Genomic DNA, 26,228 nt, shown 5'->3' on the forward strand with positions numbered 1-26,228 from the left:
CAAGTACTCCTTTTCTCCTTACAGCATGTATGATAAAACCCATTGTTTCATGTTCTCTGTGTGTGTGTATATAAATCTCCCCACTGTATTTTCCACCCAATGCATCCGATGAAGTGAGCTGTAGCTCACGAAAGCTTATGCTCAAATAAATTTGTTTGTCTCTAAGGTGCCACAAGTACTCCTTTTTCTTTTTTGCAAATACAGACTAACACGACTGCTACTCTGAAACCTGTTAAAAGGACTGATACAGTGATTGCTTTGTGAAAAGTGTTTACCCACATGGGCGGCAAGTTCTATGGGCCCACAGTGCCTACGCACCAGCAATATTCCTGGCCCAGGGCCCAGCTCCAACAATGTCTGAGGCCGGGTCTCTCCCTCGGCCCTGCTTTCCGCCCCTGAGCATTTTCCCCCCCCCCCCCACGTATCTCCTGGGCGATTTTAAAATGACCTGGGGCCCCTACCCACAGAGCAGTGGAGCTGAGCAGCTTCCTGCCTGCTCACTCCACATGGCTGCCACCCCCTCCCTGTGGCCCCTGAGTGGGGTGGGTCTGTGCCTACACACGCTCACTGCTCCCGCCCCAAGTGCCCCTGCAGCCAATAGGAAGCTGCAAGGGTAGTGCCTGGGGGTAGCAGCATGCAGAGGCCCCCAGGCCCGCCCTGCCTAGAAGCCCCACGTAAGCGCTGCACGCACGCACACACACATCCAAAAAGAAAAGGAGTACTTGTGGCACCTTAGAGACTAACCAGTTTATTTGAGCATAAGCTTTCGTGAGCTACAGCTCACTTCATCGGATGCATCGTGAGCTGTAGCTCACAAAAGCTTATGCTCAAATAAATTGGTTAGTCTCTAAGGTGCCACAAGTACTCCTTTTCTTTTTGCGAATACAGACTAACACGGCTGCTACTCTGAAACACCCCCCCCATTATACTGTTATAGCTTATTAAAATATATGCATGTTAAACTCAATATGTAATTTGTAAGGATATAGCAACAATTCAAAATGGACTCTGAACCACCATTTTGTAAACTCCATCTTGTGACCTGCTTTGTGCCCTGTCATCCTGGCTAGTTATAACTTGATCAAACTGGCTTTTCCCTGTCACTGGGTGATCTCAAGAACAATTTTACCTCGGACTGCTTCCTGCCTTTGCTGGGACTGTATCATGTTTTCCCACCACAAACTGCATAAAAGAACTGTGACCACAAACGGATGACGTAGTCCATCCTAGTGACTGGGCATGCGTGGTTCAGGCCTTGGCAGCATCAGTGTATCGTCAAAGGATACCACCTTTCCTGCTCCGGTTCCTGGGGATGACATCCCCAGAGGGTTCTCGGTCCGCTTCTTCCATCCCGATCGACATCCGGAGACTATCCGGTGCTCCTCCTCAGCGGGTTCCAATTACCCAAAGAGTGCAGGTCCTGGACTTCACTGCCACCACCGTGAATTGGGGTTCTTTTAGTCAGGGTTTTATATGGTCACTGCCAGGGTGATTTTGTATTTTGGGCCTGAGCTTCATGCGCCTGTTGTAAGCTGCCGTTTCACTGTTTTGTGTTTGATTTCTATAGCTACTGTTTATTTTATGCTTATCCCCTTCCCTTTGTTGTACTACTACCCTCCATCCACTTCTGTTGTTTCTAACTTTTACTGATAGTCAGTCTTTATTTCTCACACTACACATAGGGAAGAGGGAGGGAGATTATCTGTGTACCAGTCCACCGGTAACAGATACGCAGAAGGCGGGTCTGCTCTTCTGAGTAAAAGGGGCTTGTCTTATGTCTTGATACTTGCACCACTCTACATATAGATTTCAGAGTAGCAGCCGTGTTAGTCTGTATTCGCAAAAAGAAAAGGAGTACCGGTGGCACCTTAGAGACTAACAAATTTATTAGAGCATAAGCTTTCGTGAGCTACAGCTCACTTCATCGGATGCAACATATAGACAACATATAGACATATACTCTACATATAGAGTTACCTTGGTTCCCCTTTGAAGTAACACCTCCTCCTAGAGCCTGCACCTGAACTCCATCTCAGAGCCTGCACCCCTCAACCCCACCTCCTGCACTCCTCACCCCCTTCCCCAGCCCAGAGCCTGCACACAAACTCCATCCCAGAGCCTGCGCCCCTCACCCCCCAGTGACTGCTGCTGAAATATATTTGATGGGGAAATTTTGTTATAAACAAGACTTCCCACTCTTGGCAAACAGTTTACTTTAAATGAAAGGATAATGATACAATAAGCATGAATAGAAATATTTCATGGCAGGGTAAATAACCCTTTCCTTCTAACAATATTACATTGATCATGCTCAAGTGTAAATGATGCCAGGATTTCAAAATAAAGCTTAGCTTCTAGCCACTGAAGCTTAAGTGTTGTATTCAGTGGGAGTGCATACAGCTGAGGGCAGAACTAGGTTTAAGAAATGTACGAAGTAAATATTATCTGGTGATCACAGTGTTGAGTTGTGTTTTAAGGAAGATTTTCTTTTTTTTTTTAAAAGAGTGCAGCTAAAACATGGACTGTGTTCTTTTGCCTATATCTAGGACCTGATTCCCCTCTCGCTGGCCCTGGTTCTCCACTGGTGTAACTTTCTTGACTTCAGTAGAGTTGCACCTGATATACAGTCATGTGAGAGCAAAGTCAGACTTAAAGAATTTAAAAAGAATACTTTTGGGCCAAATTCTGCCCTCAGTTAACATCAGTGGTGTTCATGGGTGTAACTAAAGGCAGAATTTGGATTAAATTAAGTGAAAAGTGATATCAGAGCCGTATCCTGTATATGGTGCCTCCAGACAGGTGCTGAGTGCTCGCTGCTCTTATTGTCTTTATTGGGAGGCAATTCCATGTAACTGAGAGAAGAATGGGCCCACTCAATTTGGCATCAACCTCCAGCCACTGGAGCATTTTAACTTGATTGCACACACTGTGCTTTCTCTGTATGAAGAGGCAAATATTAACAGTAGCAGGGCTGGCTGCAGAGTAATGCCTGAAGAACATGTGGGAGAATTCCTTAAATGGTCTAATTCTGCAGCTATTCCACAGACGCTGCGCAAGCGAAGTAATGTTGTGTTCCCCTAGACCCCAGGGGAAAGATCAAACCCTCTGGCACTTACCCTTCCCCAACCCAGGAGACTGGACCGCTTGCACCGTTCCCTAGAATTCAGCCACCTCACTTCAACAGTGGAAGCACACCATTTTCACTGCCACAGGGATATCTGTAGCTATGGAGGTGTGGGCTGGATTTGGATTTTAGCAGATTATATTAATGCAAAATTCAAAAAAAGAAAAGGAGTACTTGTGGCACCTTAGAGACTAACAAATTTATTAGAGCATAAGCTTTCGTGAGCTACAGCTCACTTCATCGGATGCATTTGGTGGAAAAAACAGAGGAGAGATTTATACACACACACACACACACACACACAGAGAACATGAAACAATGGGTTTATCATACACACTGTAAGGAGAGTGATCACTTAAGATAAGCCATCACCAGCAGCAGGGGGGGGAAAGGAGGAAAACCTTTCATGGTGACAAGCAAGGTAGGCTAATTCCAGCAGTTAACAAGAATATCAGAGGAACAGTGGGGAGTGGGGTGGGAGGGAGAAATACCATGGGGAAATAGTTTTACTTTGTGTAATGACTCATCCATTCCCAGTCTCTATTCAAGCCTAAGTTAATTGTATCCAGTTTGCAAATTAATTCCAATTCAGCAGTCTCTCGTTGGAGTCTGTTTTTGAAGCTTTTTTTGTTGAAGTATAGCCACTCTTAGGTCTGTGATCGAGTGACCAGAGAGATTGAATTGTTCTCCAACTGGTTTTTGAATGTTATAATTCTTGACGTCTGATTTGTGTCCATTCATTCTTTTACGTAGAGACTGTCCAGTTTGGCCAATGTACATGGCAGAGGGGCATTGCTGGCACATGATGGCATATATCACATTGGTAGATGCGCAGGTGAATGAGCCTCTGATAGTGTGGCTGATGTGATTAGGCCCTATGATGGTATCCCCTGAATAGATATGTGGACAGAGTTGGCAACGGGCTTTGTTGCAAGGATAGGTTCCTGGGTTAGTGGTTCTGTTGTGTGGTGTGTGGTTGCTGGTGAGTATTTGCTTCAGATTGAGGGGCTGTCTGTAAGCAAGGACTGGTCTGTCTCCCAAGATCTGTGAGAGTGATGGCTCGTCCTTCAGGATAGGTTGTAGATCCTTGATGATGCATTGGAGAGGTTTTAGTTGGGGGCTGAAGGTGATGGCTAGTGGCGTTCTGTTGTTTTCTTTGTTGGGCCTGTCCTGTAGTAGGTGACTTCTGGGTACTCTTCTGGCTCTGTCAATCTGTTTCTTCACTTCAGCAGGTGGGTATTGTAGTTGTAGGAATGCATGATAGAGATCTTGTAGGTGTTTGTCTCTGTCTGAGGGGTTGGAGAAAATGCGGTTATATCGTAGCGCTTGGCTGTAGACAATAGATCGAGTGCTATGATCTGGATGAAAGCTAGAGGCATGTAGGTAGGAATAGCGGTCAGTAGGTTTCCGATACAGGGTGGTGTTTATGTGACCATCGCTTATTAGCACCGTAGTGTCCAGGAAGTGGATCTCTTGTGTGGACTGGTCCAGGCTGAGGTTGATGGTGGGATGGACTAATGGTATGCTAAACTGTGCTATACCATTTGGCCACCAGGAGGCACAGTGTGTAAAATACCTTATTTAAACTAATATAAACCTTGCAGAGCATTAAAGGATCTTATGATGATGAATGCATCTGTTGGTATAAGCAAATCCTGTGGCCATTCTTTGTTGGGTACAGAAGTATATTGCTAAAAAATCATCAACAAATCCCTCTTGTCCTCATAGCAAAATGGAGCTAAAACTTCCTTAATACCTTGAACAGATGACTGAACAGGAAATACAGCATATGTCTTCTAATTATGAATATTCATAGGTCTGACCATTCAAGATGACAATCTAACGCCTTAATCCAGACCAATGCCTTTAAAACAAATATCTTTTAAAGCAAGATTCCATTTTCCTGCTATTTATTCCCTGTTAAACAGATCTGAAGATCTCCCCCGCCTTTCAGCTGCAAGAGATTCCTCTTTACCTGTCTAGGATGGGGAAGGCATTCCCCCTTACTTTTTGTGAATGGGGCTGGGCAAATTCTGTTGTTGGAAGTGCAGCCACAACTGCCGCTGACTTCAATAGCAGTGTCACCAGAGTGTTCAAGGATGGAATTTGACTCCGAGACAATAAATATAAAAACTGTCCTATGAAATGGAGCTTTTGCTGGTTTGACTATGAAAAAGGAATTGTAAAGGGGCAGGAGAATGTGATACATCGAGGGAAAAAGTCACCATGGTAATTGATAATTTATGAAAAGATAAGGACATGGAAACATAAAAGATAAACATGCCTACGTGACTGGAATAAACACACAAGCAATAAACAGGTTTAATATATAATATGTGGTTACTGGGCTAGCTCAAACTGTTCCCTTCCTGGTCTCTGTAAGTGCGCCCTTCTCAGGCCTTATGGCTTCACCTATCCTGCACTGGAATTCTGCGATTATCCCACTTTTAGGTCAGGCCTGGTGCTACAGCAGCCAGTGTATCAAACCAGAAGGTCAAACTGTGGTAATTAAAGATGCATTGGGGCAGAAAAAGAGTAAGTGACTCTTTAGCCTGGTGGTGAAGGGACTCACCTGGGCAGTGGGAGACCCATGTTCCTGTTCCAATGCATATTTAAGTATTTATATACAATGGAACAGCTTCAACAGGAGAGATTGAGAGGTCTTCCCCGAATACCCTACAGCCCAGTAGTTAGGGCATTCTTATGAGAGGGGGAAAATCCACCTTCAGATCCCTGATCCAAATTAGTCAGAGATAGGGTTGCCAACCCTCCAGGATTGCCCTGGAACCTCCAGGAATTAAAGTTTAATCTTTAATGAAAGATTATGTCATGTAATGAAACCTCCAGGAATACTTCCAGCCAAAATTGGCAACCCTAGGCAGAGTGGGGAATTGAGCTGTAATCTCCTGACTTCCACATTTTGGGTAAGTGCTCTAACCACTAAGCTAAAACTTAAGAGGGTGTGCTATCACCACCACATCTTCCTTTGGCATTCTTTTATATGGAGCCCAATCCAGTAGGCAGTTTCTGAAAACACCTACTAGATCAGGCCTCACACACGAGATAGGTAGTGGAACACCTAGTCTGAGGATCCCACTGGGGCTTGGTTGTGAGCTGTGACAAATGTGGCTGCGTGCATTTTCACCGGTAGATTTTTAGATGCCTAGAGGATTTTACCAGCAGAAATGTAGGCACCTACAAACTTACAGAGGAGATGAGCAGAGGTTTTACAGATCTATATATTGGATTTAGCCTCTTAAAGTGGGTCGATTTAGCCCATGTACTAGCATTTCTTGGTGGTTTAACATTGTGAATGCTACCATATTTTGGATCCTTACTGTTTGTAAAGACACTAGGCCAGATCCTCAGCTGTTGTAATCTGTCATCATTGTTTTTACAGTGGGTTGAGGACCTGAGAAATTCAAAGGTAAATCTTGGTAGGCATGATACACAATCATATGTAGAACTCATAAGATGATGGTGGGCACATAGCTTGGCTTGGTGGGGTGGAAAGGAAACTGAGTGGTTCAGCAAATTGCTGATGGGATACAGAGCATTAGGGGAATCGATTGAGTCTTTCTTTAAAAACACGTGAAGTGGGTGCTAGAGGTGGCTGGAGAAAGCTAATGGGGGAAAAAGTAGAAATAAACTTGAGTGAAAAGTTTTGCAACTCCTGTCTTCCCTTCCTTGCCATGTTTTCACAAACTGTAGTCTGGTCAAATAATGATTATTATCTCAAAAGCTCCACCCTAGCATTTAGGAGTCCTGGGTTCAAGCCCCTGGTGTGCCACAGACTTCCTGTGTGACCTTCACTTATTCTCTCTGTTTTTCAGTTACCCATTTGTAAAATGGGGATAACAGTGCTTCACCACACCCCTGTGTGGTAGGCAAGATAAACACATTAAAGACTAAAAACTGATCAGCTGCTATAGTAATGGGAGTCAGAAAAGTACCCAAGATAGTTGCCATACACTGGAGTCTGGGATTCTCCTAAACTGTACTTAGGAGATACTTGTACTGTTGTGGGTTAAAATAGCATGACTTCCTCCTCTTGCTGGCTTGACTTAGTAAACAGTGCTCTCCTACAGTTTTCATTTCTCTTTGGCTGGTGTGGTGAGAGCTCTGCATCTGGTTTCAACCGTGGTAACCAGTGTGAGTAGTGTTTGTGACAAGGCATGCTCCCCTCTTAAAGACAAGCTGCACATCCAGCACTGCCTTGTTGTTGTTCCTGCCAAGAACCAAGGCATTCTGCGGGTTGTAATTCCCAGAGGGACAATGGGAATTTGAGGGTACAGAAAGGTATGCTGGGAAAGGTGCCAGACTAGTGTAGACAAACCCTTAATATCAATGGAATACAACAGTTTACACTTGTTAATGACCTGTCTGGATTTGATGTCTTTCGTGTCCAACAAATATTTAAAGTGTGGGTCTGCTCTGAAAAGTGACTTGGTAAAAAAATATCATGGTGGAAATGATCCACAATTGTCTCAATGATTACAGATCAGATTTAGTCAACTACCAAATAGAAAGATGCATTCAGAAAGTCAAGCTCCATCCTTTCCTGGCTCATTCATCACTAGCAATAAAGATTCTGCAATTGGAATTTAGTTACCAATTCTGTGGACAATGTGTGATCCAGAATTGAATCCATCTAATTCTCATATAGTTGTGTTGGCTCTGTTCTGCAAACATGAAAAAATGTATTGGTCTCACCAAAATAATGAGACATGACTCTAGGTGCGAAATCCTGGCCCCCTGAAGTCAATGGTAAAACTCCCATTGCCTTCACTGGGGTCAGGTTTTCACCCATGCCCTATGTCATAAATATAAAGGGAAGGGTAAACACCTTTAAAATCCCTCCTGGCCAGAGGAAAAACCCTTTCACCTGTAAAGGGTTAAGAAGCTAGGATAACCTCGCTGGCACCTGACCAAAATGACCAATGAGGAGACAAGATATTTTCAAAGCAGGGGGGGAGGGAGAAGTAAAGCCTCTCTCTCTGTCTGTCTGTGTGATGCTTTTGCCGGGGACAGAACAAGAATGGAGTCTTAGAATTTAGTAAGTAATCTAGCTAGATATGCATTTGATTATGATTTCTTTAAATGGCTGAGAAAATAAGCTGTGCTGAATGGAATGGATATTCCTCTTTTTGTGTCTTAAGGTTTTGCCTAGAGGGATTCTCTATGTTTTGAATCTAATTACCCTGTAAGGTATTTACCATCCTGATTTTACAGGGGTGATTCTTTTTACTTCTATTAAAATTCTTCTTTTAAGAAACTGAATGCTTTTTCGTTGTTCTTAAGATCCAAGGGTTTGGGTCTGTGTTCACCTGTGCAAATTGGTGAGGATTTTTGTCAAGCCTTCCCCAAGAAAGGAGGTGTAAAGGTAAGGGAGGATTTTGAGGGGAAAGATGTTTCCAAACAAACTCTTTGTCAGTAACCGGTGTTAGACGTTTGGTGGTGGCAACGAAAGTCCAAGGGCAAAGGGTAAAATAGTTCGTACCTTGGGGAAGTTTTAGCCGAAGCTGGTAAAAGTAAGCTTAGGAGGTTTTCATGCAGGTCCCCACATCTGTACCCTAGTGTTCAGAGTGGGGAAGGAACCTTGACAGCCTACAATTGGAATAGGATGTCTATTTAAGTAAAAAGATGCCATTTTTATAAAGTCGCTTCTCAAAGCAAACCCACACCTTAGGCACAGCTGTGACACTTGCTTTTCATTGTGTTACCTATTAAACTACAAATTGTTCTAGTAAAATATTTGTTTTGGCTTTGCAGATATGCTCTCTGCTCACTTCCTTCTAGCATTCTTAGTAGTTTGAGGACAAGTGACATAATCTTGAAAGAAAAAAATCCATTTGCAAATGGAAATAGGTCCTTAGTTTTATCAGGATTAGTATCATAAGGGAATTTCCTGTCCGTGAAATCTTTAGCACAAAGGGCCAAACCTGCAGCCTTTAAATTGGCAAAGCTTCCCCCACAAAATGGGATAATAACTCAAATGGGACTCTTGCATGCATAATGGCTTTAAAATGTGTATTTCAAATGACATCAATGGGTGCTGTGTGTGTTCAGCACCTCTGAAATTCAGGCCAGTTCTGTGGGTGCCTAAACTATGGATTTAGGTGTCTCAGTTTGCATAGGCATTAATGACTGTAGGGGTAAGGCTGTTGAGAACCTGGATCAATGCCTGAAAGCACAGGCACTATGGCACCCTCTGAAAGAGTGCAGCCTACTCCCCTCTGTGCCAATTTGGAGTGTGTGGAGGAGGCGGAGAGGCAGGATCGTACTCTCACACTTCTCTATTCTCTCTGTGGAGATTCACATCGCTGTAGACTTCAGCCTGATGACATCTTTTTGCTCGATGAATGCAAGGTCTGGGACTTTTCTGAGCCCGTGTGTGGGGCTTCCCTGAACATACCTCTCATGTTTTATTATGACACATACTCCTCCCTGGACAGAAAATTGATAAGTACTTATCAGTCCTGGTATTAGCATGTCAGGATGGCGATGGCAGGCAGGAGCATGAGAGCCAGGGTCATAGGTAGTATCCGCTGAGAGTCAAGAGGAGGGTCAGAGATAGTCAGGAATCAGGCCAAGGGCCAATACCATGTTGCAGTTGCAGTGCTAGGAGTCAACAGGATGTCAGAGACGCATCAATACCAAGAGTTCAGAAACAGGGCCATCATGGCAGATGGCTAAGAATCCATATTGTTACTGGACACTTCCTGGTACACCCAAGGGGCTTATGTAGGATCAAGGAGCCAATCGGGGACTGCTAAAACAACTGTTAATCAGGTCATTCATGGCAGGGCATCCCATGGTGTACAGCCTCTGTAAATTGTGGGTCACAGAGCACAGCCATGTTACGGCTGGTGGCAGCAGGGAACGTTGGTTTTTCTGGTAACCTTGCTGCCCCAGGTTTAAGTCCCCCTGATTCTTATATAATGTGCAACAGGTATACATTCTTTCAGCGTGTGAAACAAATGACTTGGAGGTAGATGACTGATATGAAGTCTCTGAACTAAAGTTCTAGGTGGTGTACATACCTCCTTCAACTTCAGTTTGTATCATCTGAGGATTTGGCTCTCTATGCCTGCACATTCATTTTAGTGTAATAAACTGACATGTAAGTACATATAGCTATAAAACATTGCCTTCTGCTGGCTATAAAATCAGACTGCTTAAGTGTTTATAAATTCTGCACAGGGAGTGTCTTATAGCAAGTAGAACAGCCCCCTATGTATTCATGTTTTATTTTTTAGTCTCTCACAAACTGCAGTGATAACCTCAAAATCTGTCCCTATTCTACAAACAAATGACAGTTTTTGTTTTAAATAGAATAAAATAAACTAGTTCAATTAATAAGCAATTCACTGTATACTCTTCATCTTTTACAAATTTCACTTAATATTACATGGCACTTAGTTAATGTTCCTTGTACAGAACCTAGAACAGGAGTGGGCAAACTACGGCCCGTGGGCTGGATCTGGCACGCCAATCATTTTAATCCATCCCTCGAGCTCCCGCTTGGGAGTGGGGTCTGGGGCTTGCCCTGTTCCAGCACTCCAGCCAGCGAGCAGGGTCAGGGGCCACGCCATGCAGCTCCTGGAAGCAGTAGCATGCCCCCCCCAGCTTCTACGCATAGGGGCAGCCAGGGGCCTCCTCTCTGCATGCTGCCCCCGCCCCAAGTGCTGCCCCTACAGCTCCCATTGGCCGGGAACCGCAGCCAATGGGAGATGCAGGGGCGATGCCTGCGGATGGGGCAACGTGCAGAGCCACCAAGCTGCACCTCGTGTAGGAGCTGGAGAAGGGACATGCCACTGCTTCCGGGAGCCGCTTGAGGTAAGCGCCACCCAGAGCCTGCACCCCTAAGCTTCTCTCCATGCCCCAACCCCCTGCCCCAGCCTTGAACCCCTCCTACTCTCCAAACCCCTCGCTCCCAGCCAGAGCACCATCCTACACTCCAAACTCCTCATCCTCAACCCCACCCCAGAGCCTGCACCCCCAGCCAGAGCCCTCATCCCCACTCCCCTGCCCCAGCCCAGAGTCCCCTCCTAGACACTGAACAAATTCCTCTGAGGTCATTCCCAAGAGCCCAACTAAAATGTAGGCAATTGGGCAAAATGGAATCTTTGCACTTTGGAATGGGCAGGATTGTGCAGCTATATAAACATGACAACAACTCAGGGCCACATCTGACTCAAGAACCATATTGCAATGAATTTTCCCCTATGTCAAATTTTATGGTTGAAGCTCCATTTCAGAAAGGACTTTACCTTTGCTTTTGATTTAAACCAGACAGGTCAGAAAGGCAATCCCTCAGCAAGTACTGAAGTCAAGCAAAAGAAGAAATAAGGTTGAGTTTAAAATGATAGTCACATCCTCAGCTGGTGTAAATTAGTGTCACTCAAATGACGTCAATGGAACCCCAACAATATGCACTTGTTGACGTTCTGGCCCATTATAACTTTAGGTGCTCTGAAAATGTTCCTGCTACAACAGTGTCCAACATCAAGGTCAAGTGTAAACAAATCTCTGTATCACAATGATGCTTGCTAAGTATAAAAACCAACAAACAGAGCACAGCACAATCCCGAAGCTTTACCATTCCTCCTGTCCTGCAAGAGGTCTAGGGTTGTGTTTTTTAACAAGAATTCATTGTTTGTTAGTGGAAGTCACCTTGCATGATAAATGGGATTTTAAATCTATAGGACTTTGCAATTGGAATAATGTGTGTAAATATGAGTTAAGAAGGCAATGTGATTCTTGTGGAGAGATCGGGGTGGGGGAGATCTCTTGGGGGAAGATCTGCGGGGGGTGGGGATGAGGGATACAACCTTTGTGTATGCAAAGAATCAGACCTACCCACCCTGCACCACCCCATCTCCAAATCCTTGCAGGACACTGATGCGTAGTGACAGGTTTCAGAGTCGCAGCCGTGTTAGTCTGTATTCGCAAAAAGAAAAGGAGGACTTGTGGCACCTTAGAGACTAACAAATTTATTTGACCATAAGCTTTCGTGAGATCCGATGAAGTGAGCTATAGCTCACGAAAGCTTATGCTCTAATAAATTTTAGTCTCTAAGGTGCCACAAGTACTCCTTTTCTTTTTACTGATGCGTAGGGAGCTTCTGTAGAATCAGGATCCACAATGTGCAGGGGGCTTTTATCTCTGGAATAGGCTCTTCTAATCCCGCTCCCCCTTCCACTGCAAGAGATTCCGCTGTACATGCCTATGATGGGAAAGGCATTCCCCTTTACTTTTCTGAATGGAACTGAATCCCAAAAGGGAAAATTCTGCTCTTGGGAATGCAGATAAAACTGCCACGGACTTCAACAGCAGTGGCACCAGAGTGTTGTGGCCAGAATTTGGCGCCAAGATAAGATATATTAAAAACTCTACCATAAAAAGGAGCTTTAGTTGGTTTGACTATGAAAGTGGAGTTGTAAAGGGGCAGGAGAAGTGACAAACTGAATGAAGAAGAGAAGGCAAAGCTAATCACATGGAAACAGGTAATAAAAGAAATAAGTCTACTGTATTGTAATGAACTCAAAGGCAATAAACAGATTTAGAAAGTAATATCTGGTTACAGGGCTAGCTGCATCTCTGACCCCTTTCCTGGCTTCTCTGATTACACCATTCTCAGATGTCAGACCTCTTGCCTTCACCTCTCCCAGAGTGAAATTCTGCTGTTCTCCGACTCTTAGACAGTCCTTGGGGTACAGTACCTGTGTATTGACCATGTTTACCCAGCAGGTCCGACTGTAGTCAGTACACGTGGTTCTTCCCTTTAGGGGATTGTGACCAGCAGTGAATAGAATGACCCAAAATAGCTGCCTTAAAACAAAATGTTGTTGAATGTTTGTATTAGGAACAACACATAGTGCAAGAGATTTAAACCACCACCACAACCAAAAGATTTATATGCATATCTTTCTTATACATCCTCCTCAGGAGTAGCCTGCTTTGTTTACATTCCCCCAGCCTCCTTCAAAGCAGGCTCTGAGGGCCCTGTGTCAAAAACTTGTGTGTCTACCTGAGGAAGTTTGTGCCTCTTTAAACCTTCCCAAGTCTTTTGATTCTCTTCCCCCCACATCCCCCACCATCCACATGTGCATACACACCTTCACAAGGGACTCGGTGGGGAAAACCTGTCTGGCAGGCCCAGCAAGGGGCTGAGTCAGGGCTCCAAAATGCATTGTCTCTTAAATGTTTGCTGCTAAGTACAGATCTGTATCTATGTCCCCTTTCCTGGGCTCCTTTTCTGACAATCCTGCTATTGGATTAACTCAATATATGCATACAGTAAACATCAGAATAACTTGGTCAAGATACAATATTCATAAATCATTGCAGGCAGCTCCAAATCTGGCATAATAGGAAACTTCATTAAAATGGCAGTATTTGGCAATTGTCATGCAGTTTCCCTGTTGTGATTTCAAAAAAACAAAAAGCATGTCTATGTAAAATCAGGAAGAAAAGGGTGTAACACAGGCACACAATACAAAAAATATGGCCTCAATCTAGCAAAGTACTTAAATATGTGAAAAGAACAGGAGTACCTGTTGCACCTTAAAAGAAAAGGAGGACTTGTGGCACCTTAGAGACTAACAAATTTATTAGAGCATAAGCTTTCGTGAGCTACAGCTCACTTCATCGGATGCATCCGATGAAGTGAGCTGTAGCTCACGAAAGCTTATGCTCTAATAAATTTGTTAGTCTCTAAGGTGCCACAAGTCCTCCTTTTCTTTTTGCGAATACAGACTAACACGGCTGCTAGTATGAAACCTGTCATTATGTGGCACCCTTAGAGACTAACAAAGTTATTAGAGCATAAGCTTTCGTGGGCTTATTCTCTAATAACTTCGTTAGTCGCTAAGGTGCCACAAGTACTCCTGTTCTTTTTGTGGATACAGACTAACACGGCTGCTACTCTGAAACCTGAAATATGTGAGTAATGTGAGCATGTCAGTAAAGTAAATGGGATATTCACATACTTAAATCTTTTGACAGGTTTCAGAGTAGCAGCCGTGTTAGTCTGTATCCGCAAAAAGAACAGGAGTACTTGTGGCACCTTAGAGACTAACAAAGTTATTGGAGAATAAGCTTTCGTGAGCTACACTCACTTCCTTCCCCACTCTGAACTCTAGGGTACAGATTTGGGGACCTGCATGAAAGACCCCCTAATCTTATTCTTACCAGCTTAGGTTAAAAACTTCTTCAAGGTACAAACTTTGCCTTGTCCTTGAACCCTATGCTGTCACCACCAAGCGTGTTAAACAAAGAACAGGGAAAGAGCTCACTTGGAGATGTTTTCACCCCAAAATATCCCCACAAGCCCTACACCCCCTTTCCGATGAAGTGAGCTGTAGCTCACGAAAGCTTATGCTCTAATAAATTCGTTACTCTCTAAGGTGTCACAAGTACTCCTTTAAATCTTTTGCTGGATCAGGGCTTACTTGCCAAAGCTTCTATGTTCCCTTCCTCTGCAAGAATGGAGGGGAATATAAGCATGGAAAATGATGCAGGGTAGCTACCTGTGGGGACCACTGGAATAAGGGAAGGCTCTGGGAAAAAATTGATGTCAGCATCATGTTCCTCTTCCGGGGTTAATCTTTATGTAAAAATATGGGATCAGCTAATGTAACTGGCTAGTACACCTCAGAATTGCTCATATTCCTCTGTGTCTTGTGACCCATGGCTAAGGGTATGTCTACACTGGAGCTGGAGGTGTAACAGAAGTGATAACAGAAGTGTAGCCATGGCATTGTGGGCAGCAGTATGGGCTAACTGCTTGAGTAGGTACCAAGGGTTTCAGATGGGATTGTGTGTAGGTGGCTAGCTCATCCCACCACTAACACAATTGAGGCTAAGCTTTATCCCAGATGTATCTACCCACGCTGGGAATTACACCTGCAGCTCTAGCATAGACATATTCTGAGGGAGACATGACTTCAGAGCCAATGGCAGTATGGCTATCATTCAGATGTGATACTGTCACTTGGAGGGAAGGAAACTGGAGTGGAGTGCTGATAGAACTTCTGCCTATTGGGTGAGGGAATCCATTGTTTTGGACCACTGCATAAGCTTTCACATGTCCTCACTTAGGTGAGACATCCACATTTATGCTGTTCTTCTGATTTTTGTTTCACCATTCAGTCCTACAGTCAGACTATTGCCATCAAAATCAGATAGACATACACACTCTCACATTTCTTGGTAGTCTAACACTATGGTGTCAAACTGTGAATGCTACCATATTTTGGATCCTTCCTGTTCTAGAGGCAGTGGGTCAAATCCTCAGCTGTTTAAGTGATGCCAATTTACAATGGTTTCACAATGAGCTAAGGACCTGAAAAAATGAGGGGTGAGTCTAATATTTCACACTCATGTAGACATGATATGAAATCATATGTAGAATTTGTAAGATGATGGTGGGCACACAGCTTGACTTGATGGGGCGGAAAGGGAACAGGGTAGTTCAGGATGTTGCTGATGGGATACAGAGCCTTTCACTTCTAGATCAGGACAGAAGCATTCGGAGGAGAGACTGATTCTTTCTTTAAAAACATATGAAGATGATAGAGCTGGCTGGAAAAGCTGATAAAAATGGAAACACATTTTAGTGATTTTTTTTTTTCAACATCAATTTCCCCCTTTTTTTTTTTTTTTGCCACACTTCCTGACCAGCTGCAGTAGGCATCATTTCAAAAATTAGCTTTTGGTAATAGCAATGAGGACTGATGGCCTAGTGGTTAGGGAAGTAGCTTAGGAGACTGTGACGGTGCTAAGCAGAAAATAGCTTAGCCAATCTTCTGTTACTCCAGCTCCAATTCTTAATTGGAGCTGGGTAGATCACCTGGCCCTGATTGGGGAAGCTGGAACAGCTGCAGCCTCATCAGGCTGGGGCTAAATAAGAGCCCAGGGGAAGGAAGCCAGGGAAAGGAGCTGGAAAGAGGGAAGCTATGCTAGAGGAAAGGCAGTGAGGGGAAGTAGAGAGCGATAGTTTGGCCCCTCTTGCCTGCTGGTGGACTGTAAGAAGGGGGCTATGTGTATGGTGGGAGCACAGCCTGTAAATAAAAGCACTAGGTAAGCACTGCACCAAGGTCTCTGTGTGATTTTGCTCAGTCCGGTGGGGGCAGGAGCTAGGAGGTCCCTGCAGAGACCCCATTACAGAGACCTAGATTCAAGTCCCTGCTCTACAAGACATTCTGTACTTGTGGCACCTTAGAGACTAACAAATTTATTAGAGCATAAGCTTTCGTGAGCTACAGCTCACTTCATCGGATGCTTATGCTCTAATAAATTTGTTAGTCTCTAAGGTGCCACAAGTACTCCTTTTCTTTTTGCGAATACAGACTAACACGGCTGCTACTCTGAAACCTAAGAAATTCTGTGTGAGTTTGGGTGAGTCACTTAAGAATCTCTGTGCTTCCATTCCCTATTTGGATAATAGTACTTCCCTACTTCACTGTGGAGTTGGGAAGATTAAAGAAAATAAATACTCTAAATTGTAGTTAGACAGCCTCTGTGCTGTGTGGCCAGGGATTCAAATAGCAGATCCCCCTCCTCCTGCTGGCTTGGCTGAGAAAGCTGTGCTCTCCCACAGTTCCCACCTCTCCTTTGGTAGCATCACGTGGGCTCCTCAGCCTGTTTCAAGGTATTGCAGCCACTGTGTAGGGGATTCGCAAAAAGAAAAGGAGTACTTGTGGCACCTTAGAGACTAACAAATTTATTAGAGCATAAGCTTTCGTGAGCTACAGCTCACTTCATCGGATGCATTTGGTGGAAAAAACAGAGGAGAGATTTATATACACACACACACACACACACACACACAGAGAACATGAAACAATGGGTTTATCATACACACTGTAAGGAGAGTGATCACTTAAGATAAGCCATCACCAGCAGCAGGGGGGGGAAAGGAGGAAAACCTTTCATGGTGACAAGCAAGGTAGGCTAATTCCAGCACACATGAAAGGTTTTCCTTCTTCCCCCCCCTGCTGCTGGTGATGGCTTATCTTAAGTGAACACTCTCCTTACAGTGTGTATGATAAACCCATTGTTTCATGTTCTCTGTGTGTGTGTGTGTGTGTGTGTGTGTGTGTGTGTATATAAATCTCTCCTCTGTTTTTTCCACCAAATGCATCCGATGAAGTGAGCTGTAGCTCACGAAAGCTTATGCTCTAATAAATTTGTTAGTCTCTAAGGTGCCACAAGTCCTCCTTTTCTTTTTGCGAATACAGACTAACACGGCTGCTACTCTGAAACCTGTAAAAAGAAAAGGAGTACCGGTGGCACCTTAGAGACTAACAAATTTATTAGAGCATAAGCTTTCGTGAGCTACAGCTCACTTCATCGGATGCATTTGGTGGAAAAAACAGAGGAGAGATTTATACACACACACACAGAGAACATGAAACAATGGGTTTATCATACACACTGTAAGGAGAGTGATTACTTAAGATAAGCCATCACCAGCAGCAGGGGGTGGAAAGGAGGAAAACCTTTCATGGTGACAAGCAAGGTAGGCTAATTCCAGCAGTTAACAAGAATATCAGAGGAACAGTGGGGGGTGGGGTGGGAGGGAGAAATACCATGGGGAAATAGTTTTACTTTGTGTAATGACTCATCCATTCCCAGTCTCTATTCAAGCCTAAGTTAATTGTATCCAGTTTGCAAATTAATTCCAATTCAGCAGTCTCTCGTTGGAGTCTGTTTTTGAAGCTTTTTTGTTGAAGTATAGCCACTCTAAGATCTGTGATCGAGTGACCAGAGAGATTGAAGTGTTCTCCAACTGGTTTTTGAATGTTATAATTCTTGACGTCTGATTTGTGTCCATTCATTCTTTTACGTAGAGACTGTCCAGTTTGGCCAATGTACATGGCAGAGGGGCATTGCTGGCACATGATGGCATATATCACATTGGTAGATGCGCAGGTGAACGAGCCTCTGATAGTGTGGCTGATGTGATTACTGATCAACATCCTCTACAGCAAACAGGGAAAGATTAAGAATGAGCTCTCAAAACTGGATACTCTCATAAAGAACCAACCTTCCACACAAACTTCCTCGTGGCTGGACTTTACAAAAACTAGACAAGCCATTTACAAAACACACTTTGCTTCTCTACAAAAGAAAAAGGACACTAAGCTATCTAAACTACTATATGCCACAAGGGGCCACAACAATGGTTCCCGTAACCCACCCAGCAATATTGTTAATCTATCCAACTATACTCTTAGCCCAGCAGAAGAATCTGTCCTATCTCGGGGCCTCTCCTTTTGCCCCTCCACCCCCACGAACATGATACAGTTCTGTGGTGACCTAGAATCCTATTTTCGACGTCTCAGACTCAAGGAATATTTCCAACACACCTCTGACCAACATATTAACCCACAGAGACCTTCCTGCCAACACTACAAAAAGAAGGATTCTGGGTGGACTCCTCCTGAAGGTCGAAACAGCAGCCTGGATTTCTACATAGACTGCTTCCGCCGACGTGCACGAGCTGAAATTGTGGAAAAGCAGCATCGCTTACCCCATAACCTCAGCCATGCAGAACACAGTGCCATCCACAGCCTCAGAAACAACTCTGACATCATAATCAAAAAGGCTGACAAAGGAGGTGCTGTTGTCATCATGAATAGGTCGGAGTATGAACAAGAGGCTACTAGGCAGCTCTCCAACACCACTTTCTACAAGCCATTACCCTCTGATCCCACTGAGAGTTACCAAAAGAAACTACAGCATTTGCTCAAGAAACTCCCTGAAAAAGCACAAGAACAAATCCGCACAGACACACCCCTGGAGCCCCGACCTGGGGTATTCTATCTGCTACCCAAGATCCATAAACCTGGAAATCCTGGACGCCCCATCATCTCAGGCATTGGCACCCTGACAGCAGGATTGTCTGGCTATGTAGACTCCCTCCTCAGGCCCTTCGTTACCAGCACTCCCAGCTATCTTCGAGACACCACCGATTTCCTGAGGAAACTACAGTCCATTGGTGATCTTCCTAAAAACACCATCCTAGCCACTATGGATGTAGAAGCCCTCTACACCAACATTCCACACAAAGATGGACTACAAGCCGTCAGGAACAGTATCCCCGATACTGTCACGGCTAACCTGGTGGCTGAACTTTGTGACTTTGTCCTGACCCATAACTATTTCACATTTGGTGACAATGTATACCTTCAAATCAGCGGCACTGCGATGGGTACCCGCATGGCCCCACAGTATGCCAACATTTTTATGGCTGACTTAGAACAACGCTTCCTCAGCTCTCGTCCCCTAATGCCCCTACTCTACTTGCGCTACATTGATGACATCTTCATCATCTGGACCCATGGAAAAGAAGCTCTTGAGGAATTCCACGATGATTTCAACAATTTCCATCCCACCATCAACCTCAGCCTGGACCAGTCCACACAAGAGATCCACTTCCTGGACACTACGGTGCTAATAAGCGATGGTCACATAAACACCACCCTATATCGGAAACCTACTGACCGCTATTCCTACTTACATGCCTCTAGCTTTCATCCAGATCATACCACTCGATCCATTGTCTACAGCCAAGCGCTACGATATAACCGCATTTGCTCCAACCCCTCAGACAGAGACAAACACCTACAAGATCTCTATCATGCATTCCTACAACTACAATACCCACCTGCTGAAGTGAAGAAACAGATTGACAGAGCCAGAAGAGTACCCAGAAGTCACCTACTACAGGACAGGCCCAACAAAGAAAACAACAGAACGCCACTAGCCATCACCTTCAGCCCCCAACTAAAACCTCTCCAACGCATCATCAAGGATCTACAACCTATCCTGAAGGACAACCCATCACTCTCACAGATCTTGGGAGACAGACCAGTCCTTGCTTACAGACAGCCCTCCAATCTGAAGCAAATACTCACCAGCAACCACACACCACACAACAGAACCACTAACCCAGGAACCTATCCTTGCAACAAAGCCCGTTGCCAACTCTGTCCACATATCTATTCAGGGGATACCATCATAGGGCCTAATCACATCAGCCACACTATCAGAGGCTCGTTCACCTGCGCATCTACCAATGTGATATATGCCATCATGTGCCAGCAATGCCCCTCTGCCATGTACATTGGCCAAACTGGACAGTCTCTACGTAAAAGAATGAATGGACATAAATCAGACGTAAAGAATTATAACATTCAAAAACCAGTTGGAGAACACTTCAATCTCTCTGGTCACTCGATCACAGATCTTAGAGTGGCTATACTTCAACAAAAAAGCTTCAAAAACAGACTCCAACGAGAGACTGCTGAATTGGAATTAATTTGCAAACTGGATACAATTAACTTAGGCTTGAATAGAGACTGGGAATGGATGAGTCATTACACAAAGTAAAACTATTTCTCCATGTTTCAGAGTAGCAGCCGTGTTAGTCTGTATTCTCAAAAAGAAAAGGAGTACTTGTGGCACCTTAGAGACTAACAAATTTATTAGAGCATAAGCTGTAGCTCACGAAAGCTTATGCTCTAATAAATTTGTTAGTCTCTAAGGTGCCACAAGTACTCCTTTTCTATTTCCCCATGGTATTTCTCCCTCCCACCCCACCCCCCACTGTTCCTCTGATATTCTTGTTAACTGCTGGAATTAGCCTACCTTGCTTGTCACCATGAAAGGTTTTCCTCCTTTCCACCCCCTGCTGCTGGTGATGGCTTATCTTAAGTGATCACTCTCCTTACAGTGTGTTTGATAAACCCATTGTTTCATGTTCTCTGTGTGTGTGTATATAAATCTCTCCTCTGTTTTTTCCACCAAATGCATCCGATGAAGTGAGCTGTAGCTCACGAAAGCTTATGCTCTAATAAATTTGTTAGTCTCTAAGGTGCCACCGGTACTCCTTTTCTTTTTGCGAATACAGACTAACACGGCTGCTACTCTGAAACCTCTGAAACCTGTGTAGGTGATTGGTGTTTGTAACAAGGCATGCTGGCCTTTTAAGGACAAGCTGCACATACATGACTGTCCTATTATTATTTTAGCTGAGAGCTAAGGGGGTTATAGTTCCCAATAGGGTTGTTGCTTGGCCAGTTTTTAAATAGCCTGGTCAATTTTGTCATGCCTTTCTGGTGGAAATGTGCCTTTTTCCCCCCTATGACACCAATGCTTTCTCTGTAAACTTTAGTGTGCCCATGCAGTGGCAGCTGTGCAACATGTAACTTCCGGCGGATGCATGGTTGGGAGCGGAGCGTGGCCAGCTTGGTGCCTGGGTCCTGTTCTGGGTGCCAGGAGTTAGACATGGCATCCCTATTGCCAGAGGGACCATGGGAATTAGGGGGTACAGCAAGGTATACTGGGAAAGGAGGCAGAGATGCACATTTATTTATTCTATTTTTTTTTCTCTTGAGGATGAGGTCTGTGATGAGCAGTGGTGGTGGTGTCTCCTGGGGGAAATGACTGCAGGAACTGGAATTATGAACTGTCTCCATGGTGAGGAACATGGAAGGCGCCTGTGTGGTGACTGGCTATTGGACAGTGGGGCAAAAATGGAAAGTCTGGACAGGATTACATGGGATCGTTGATTAGGGTAGGGAATCTTAAAGGAGGAGCAAGTGAGGGAGGGGCCTTGGGCAAGATGATGTGGATGGGAATTCATCTAGCTGCTCACGTAAGAATATAAGAATGGCCAAACTGAGTCAGATCAATGGTCCATCTAGCCCAATATCCTGTTTTCCAACACTTGCCTTTCTGCCTTTCTTGGGGAGCTCAAGGCCAGAGCTTCTGGCTGAGATTGGGGGGAATTCCTCTGTGTTTTCTGCAGCAAGGGGCCTTGAGAGATGGGGAGAAGATTACTTAAGAGGTTTGATTCTTTTGAATTTCTACAGGAGTCTGGCAGGGGCAAAGAGTTGGTTAAATTAACATACCTGTGAGGGAAATTGAGGCAGTTTTCACATGTAGACAAGGCAAGTCACTGCAGTGATGTCTTATAAATAAATACTATCAACAACCACAGTAAGATGCATAGTAACAGGCCACGTGATGCCACTTTAATGCTCTCTACATGTCAGTTAAGGTGGTTGGTGGAATGTGGCATTTCCAAGTAATCTGTAAAATATTTAATTACTGTGCTATGTCGGCAAAGGGTTAAATTTGTGTCCGTATGTCCCTTAAAATAGATGCATACAAAAAAGTGTTGTCATTTCCTAGGGATGGGGCTAGGTAACGCTTAGACCCTGACTAATTTTGAGTATGCTCAGGAACACCTGGAAGGACTGTGGATAGCCATCTGGTTCATGACATGCATGGTCTAGCTACCCGAGTATGTACTTGGGGTCTGAGGTGGGCTTGTCATGGCTTCACTGCTATTGTTACTCAGACTAGCTAGATCAAAGCTAACTCAGGTATGTCTACATGTGCTGCACTGACTCATCAAATTGCAGTGTAGCTGTATCCTTGGTTTGGAGGGGCTAGAAGGAAGTTTAGTTCTGCCTCTGTGTGCTGGAGTGGTTTCTGTAAGCAAGTATTACAACTGGTGGCAGTGTCTTCAAGGTGGCAAAAGCATTTTGGCCTGAGAAGAAATGTCATGCAAATGAAACTGGAATCTGAGTACTGAGCATACTTTGAGCTGTTGGTCTCTGCAAATGAGTGGACGACTTAGAAAGCAGCATAACCCTAGCAATGTTCTTAAATGGTGATGCCGAATCTTATTACCAGTAGCTTCCCAGTGGGGATCATAGGTATTGCAGACAGTTATGCAAACACTTATATGACCACTATGAGGGGAATTGGCCCTTTTGAAATCCCGGAAGGAATGGCAAGCCAGGAGGTGGCAGGAAGGGGAACCCCTACAGAGTTACTTGTGTGCATTAAGAAGATAGTTTGAGTGAAGCAGAATGTGCTGCCCCAAATCTGGAACTGGCAATGCAAAGAGGGGTCCCACTCTCCCAGAGTTTGTGTGAAAAGTCAGTTTATAAACAGTGGAACAGGGGACTTTCATAACCTTCAGGTGAAGGAGGAAAACATATAGGCAGAGTTTAAAAAGTGAAAGTAGAAATTGAGGTTTCCTTAAAGGTGCCTGCTGTTAATTCCGAGGCCCGGGGTGACTCCTTTAGACCAGATACAGCACTGCAAAGAAGTATAGCTAGGGAAGTTGCTAAAAAATTGGAGAGGCCCATGTGCAAGCTATTTGCAGGTGTCCCATGGGTCAGATGAGAGAGGTTGTCTCTCCATCATCTGCAAATGTCATCTGGCTTGGGACCCACCCAGGAAACAAAGGCCACTGGAGATGAAATTGCCCAAGTAGAAGGAAGTCACACCTGGGAAACTAGAAGTTGCTGATGCAGCAGAGTCACCATCAGCAACTATTAGAATGGCCCATGTGAAGAGTTACTCAGATACCTGGTACTGTGTGTCTGGAGTAGACATCAGTTACTGAAAAACCACAATGCCGTTTGATTCAGGATCTCAAATAAGTCTGATCCATGGAGAACACCCAGTGAAGAAAGGGAAGAAAATGTATACTACATGAGTTCAGTTGGTGACTATTAATCATCCACTGCAGACAACAGGAGAAATCCAACTCCTGCTGAAACTGAGGTCACTGCATACTATCTGGATTTTTGTTGTGGTGACCAGTATTTCTAGTGCTCTTGTACTGGGAGTGGATTTCATCTGAGGGCAACACAAGAGCTCTTTGGGGTTAATAGAACCAACTGGCACCCCTGCTGGATGTGGGTGGGTGGAAATGCGGATCCTGCAGGGGGAAGGAGGGGGCACAACTGTTGGAGGGGGAGGGCTTAGAGCTGCCTCTACCATGCTGAAAAAGTGACAAATGAAATGCTCCCTGTGGTGGCTCAGGATAAAGTTGTGAAGTCAGGTCATCATGCAATAATATCCCTAAAGGTAAAGGCTGCTGCACTGAATCTGTAGGAGTTTTTGAATCTATAAATATCTATTCAGGATTGCTGTTCAGCAGGACTCTGTTTCAAGCTGGACTAGAGGGGGAATTGTGGGTGAGAGCAATTGCCTTACTGACCACAAGGTGCAATTAGTGGAAAAATAAGATTGTGTGGACACTGTCCAATGTAACTGATGCCTTGAAGCCCCTCACTGGGGCAGAAGTCAACAGCAGTGAAGCAGCCCAGTCAGTAGAAGAGCTAGGGGCTCACTTGACAGAAGCATCCATAGAAGGCAACAAAAGGAAGTAACTAAACAGCTACTCTTACAGAATGCTGGTATGTTCTCCAGGAATGTGTCTAGTTGTCTGGGTTTACATAACACTGCCCTCTACTGGATATGAAATCAGACTGAATGCATCCAATGAAGTGAGCTGTATGTAGCTCACGAAAGCTTGTGTTCAAATAAATGTGTTGGTCTCTAAGGTGCCACAAGTACTCCTTTTCTTTTTGCAAATACAGACTAACATGGCTGCTACTCTGAAACCAGACATATTCAAGTAATTTGTGAGTTCCACACAGTGAGTATTGTACAGCAAGTAGCATGTACCACTCTGAAATTGGCTGCTTTTGCCTTTTGTTTTTAGTCTTTTAAACAGCAATGATAACATTCTAATCTATCCCTATATAAACAAATTACAGATTATTTTTGCTTTTAAGAGCTGTCTGGCAGGTAAAAAAAATAAACTAAACTACTTCAACTTGAACTTTCATTGTATATAATCTTTTTCAAAATGTCACTTAATGTTACTTAGCACTTAGTGTTTGTTCAGTTCCTTAAACATTTTAACTAATTAACTTCACGTCAACCATGTGAGTCAAGTAAGCACTGTTGGGCAGACTTTTTAAATTCGGGTGCCTAAAGTTAGGTGTCCAAATTTAAAAATTCAGGGCTTGATGTTGCACTATTTTCTTCCTCATGCAGTCATTTGAACTATGACAACTGGATGTGAAATGTTGTTATGCAGATGTAAATGACCCCACAAGGAACAAAAGCAGTGGAGAAGCTGACCTTTTGGCCATTACATTGTATTTTATATATGAGGAAATGAAGAAAGTGAACTTCACTATCTCTAGGGCTGGCTGAAAAATGTTCTGTTCCATGAAATATTTCAAGGTTTAACAATTTTTGTTCTGGGGAGGGAGATGCATACACGCCCTCTGCCAACAGCCAGTAGTTAGAGCACTGCCTTGATGTGGGAAACTCGGGTTCATGTCCCTGCTCTTTATAAGCTGAGTCTCCAGGTGAGTGCCCTCACCACCAGCCTATGGTCTCTCCAGTTGTGACCATAAATTCAACTGTGGAAAATTTTCAGATTTGATAAATGAACGTTTTCTGACAAAGTCAAAAAATTTCAGATGAGCTCTAATTACTGCTTATGCAAGGAACTCCATTGAACTCATAGCCTTTAAAAAACATACAGCCCATGGATACTTTTAAGACCTGATTCTCCGTTGCCTTGTAGTTTTGTTCAGTCACTTCCACCTGTGCAAAGTGAGTTTAAACTGCCATTCTGATTAGATAGCAACACATTTTGAATGCACTTTTCACAACTGTAATGACTACTCAAGGTGAACCTAGTGTCATTGACTACACCATCAGAAACTCTGTTTGATTTGTCTTGTTAAGAGGGAATCCTCTGTATTTTAGTATCAGCTGAACACCAGCATAGTCAGGAAATGTCTTCCTTTATGCACAGCATTATACAACTGGTGCATTGGGAAGGGGGGAGGGTTACTTATAACTATATGCAAAAAGTGACACCTAAGATAGCAGGAAAAAATTTTAATTATTTTTTTCCACCTCATGTAACTTCCTTTGTATGCACTTGGCAGTGCTTTGTGGACAGGTAATAGTCAGCTTCACTGTGCAGGGATGTATTGAGATCAGCATTTGTGCAGGCACTTAGGGTCGTCGTCCTTTCATATACAGACATCAGAGCTCGATGTCTGGGTTCTGTAACCAGAGGATGGCCTCTCTATCAAAAGAGGGGAGGTGTTGTTGTAAACCACCCTCCAGATGTCTGGTTGGGCACACTTCCAGCACAAGTTACTATTTGTGATGCTGCCCCAGAGTCACACCGTAGGGAGGAAACCGGGCCAAGCCAGGGCATAGTTGCAGCCACTCTGGATGAGCCAGGAAGTAT

General features: G+C 44.1%; 1 protein-coding gene across 2 annotated transcripts in view; it reads right to left on the bottom strand.

Annotated features, from left to right (window-relative positions):
- LOC119851432 (N-acetyllactosaminide beta-1,6-N-acetylglucosaminyl-transferase-like) overlaps window positions 1–26,228 on the bottom strand; it is a 64,268-nt gene that overhangs the window by 19,428 nt on the left and 18,612 nt on the right. Inside the window, exon 4 of one of the 2 annotated variants that reach the window (XR_006279012.1) lies at window positions 1,290–1,430. Coding sequence is in view for 1 of the 2 variants with exons in the window: in XM_043508342.1 (XP_043364277.1) it covers window positions 11,425–11,450 (26 nt within the window). In the remaining variant the exon portion in view is untranslated. Of the gene's footprint in view, window positions 1–1,289; window positions 1,431–11,409; window positions 11,451–26,228 lie in introns of those variants that run through there. The other variant, XM_043508342.1, reaches the window with a different exon arrangement.

The sequence above is a fragment of the Dermochelys coriacea genome, chromosome 2 (genome assembly GCF_009764565.3).
Source record: "Dermochelys coriacea isolate rDerCor1 chromosome 2, rDerCor1.pri.v4, whole genome shotgun sequence".
NCBI classification, from domain to species: domain Eukaryota; kingdom Metazoa; phylum Chordata; order Testudines; family Dermochelyidae; genus Dermochelys; species Dermochelys coriacea.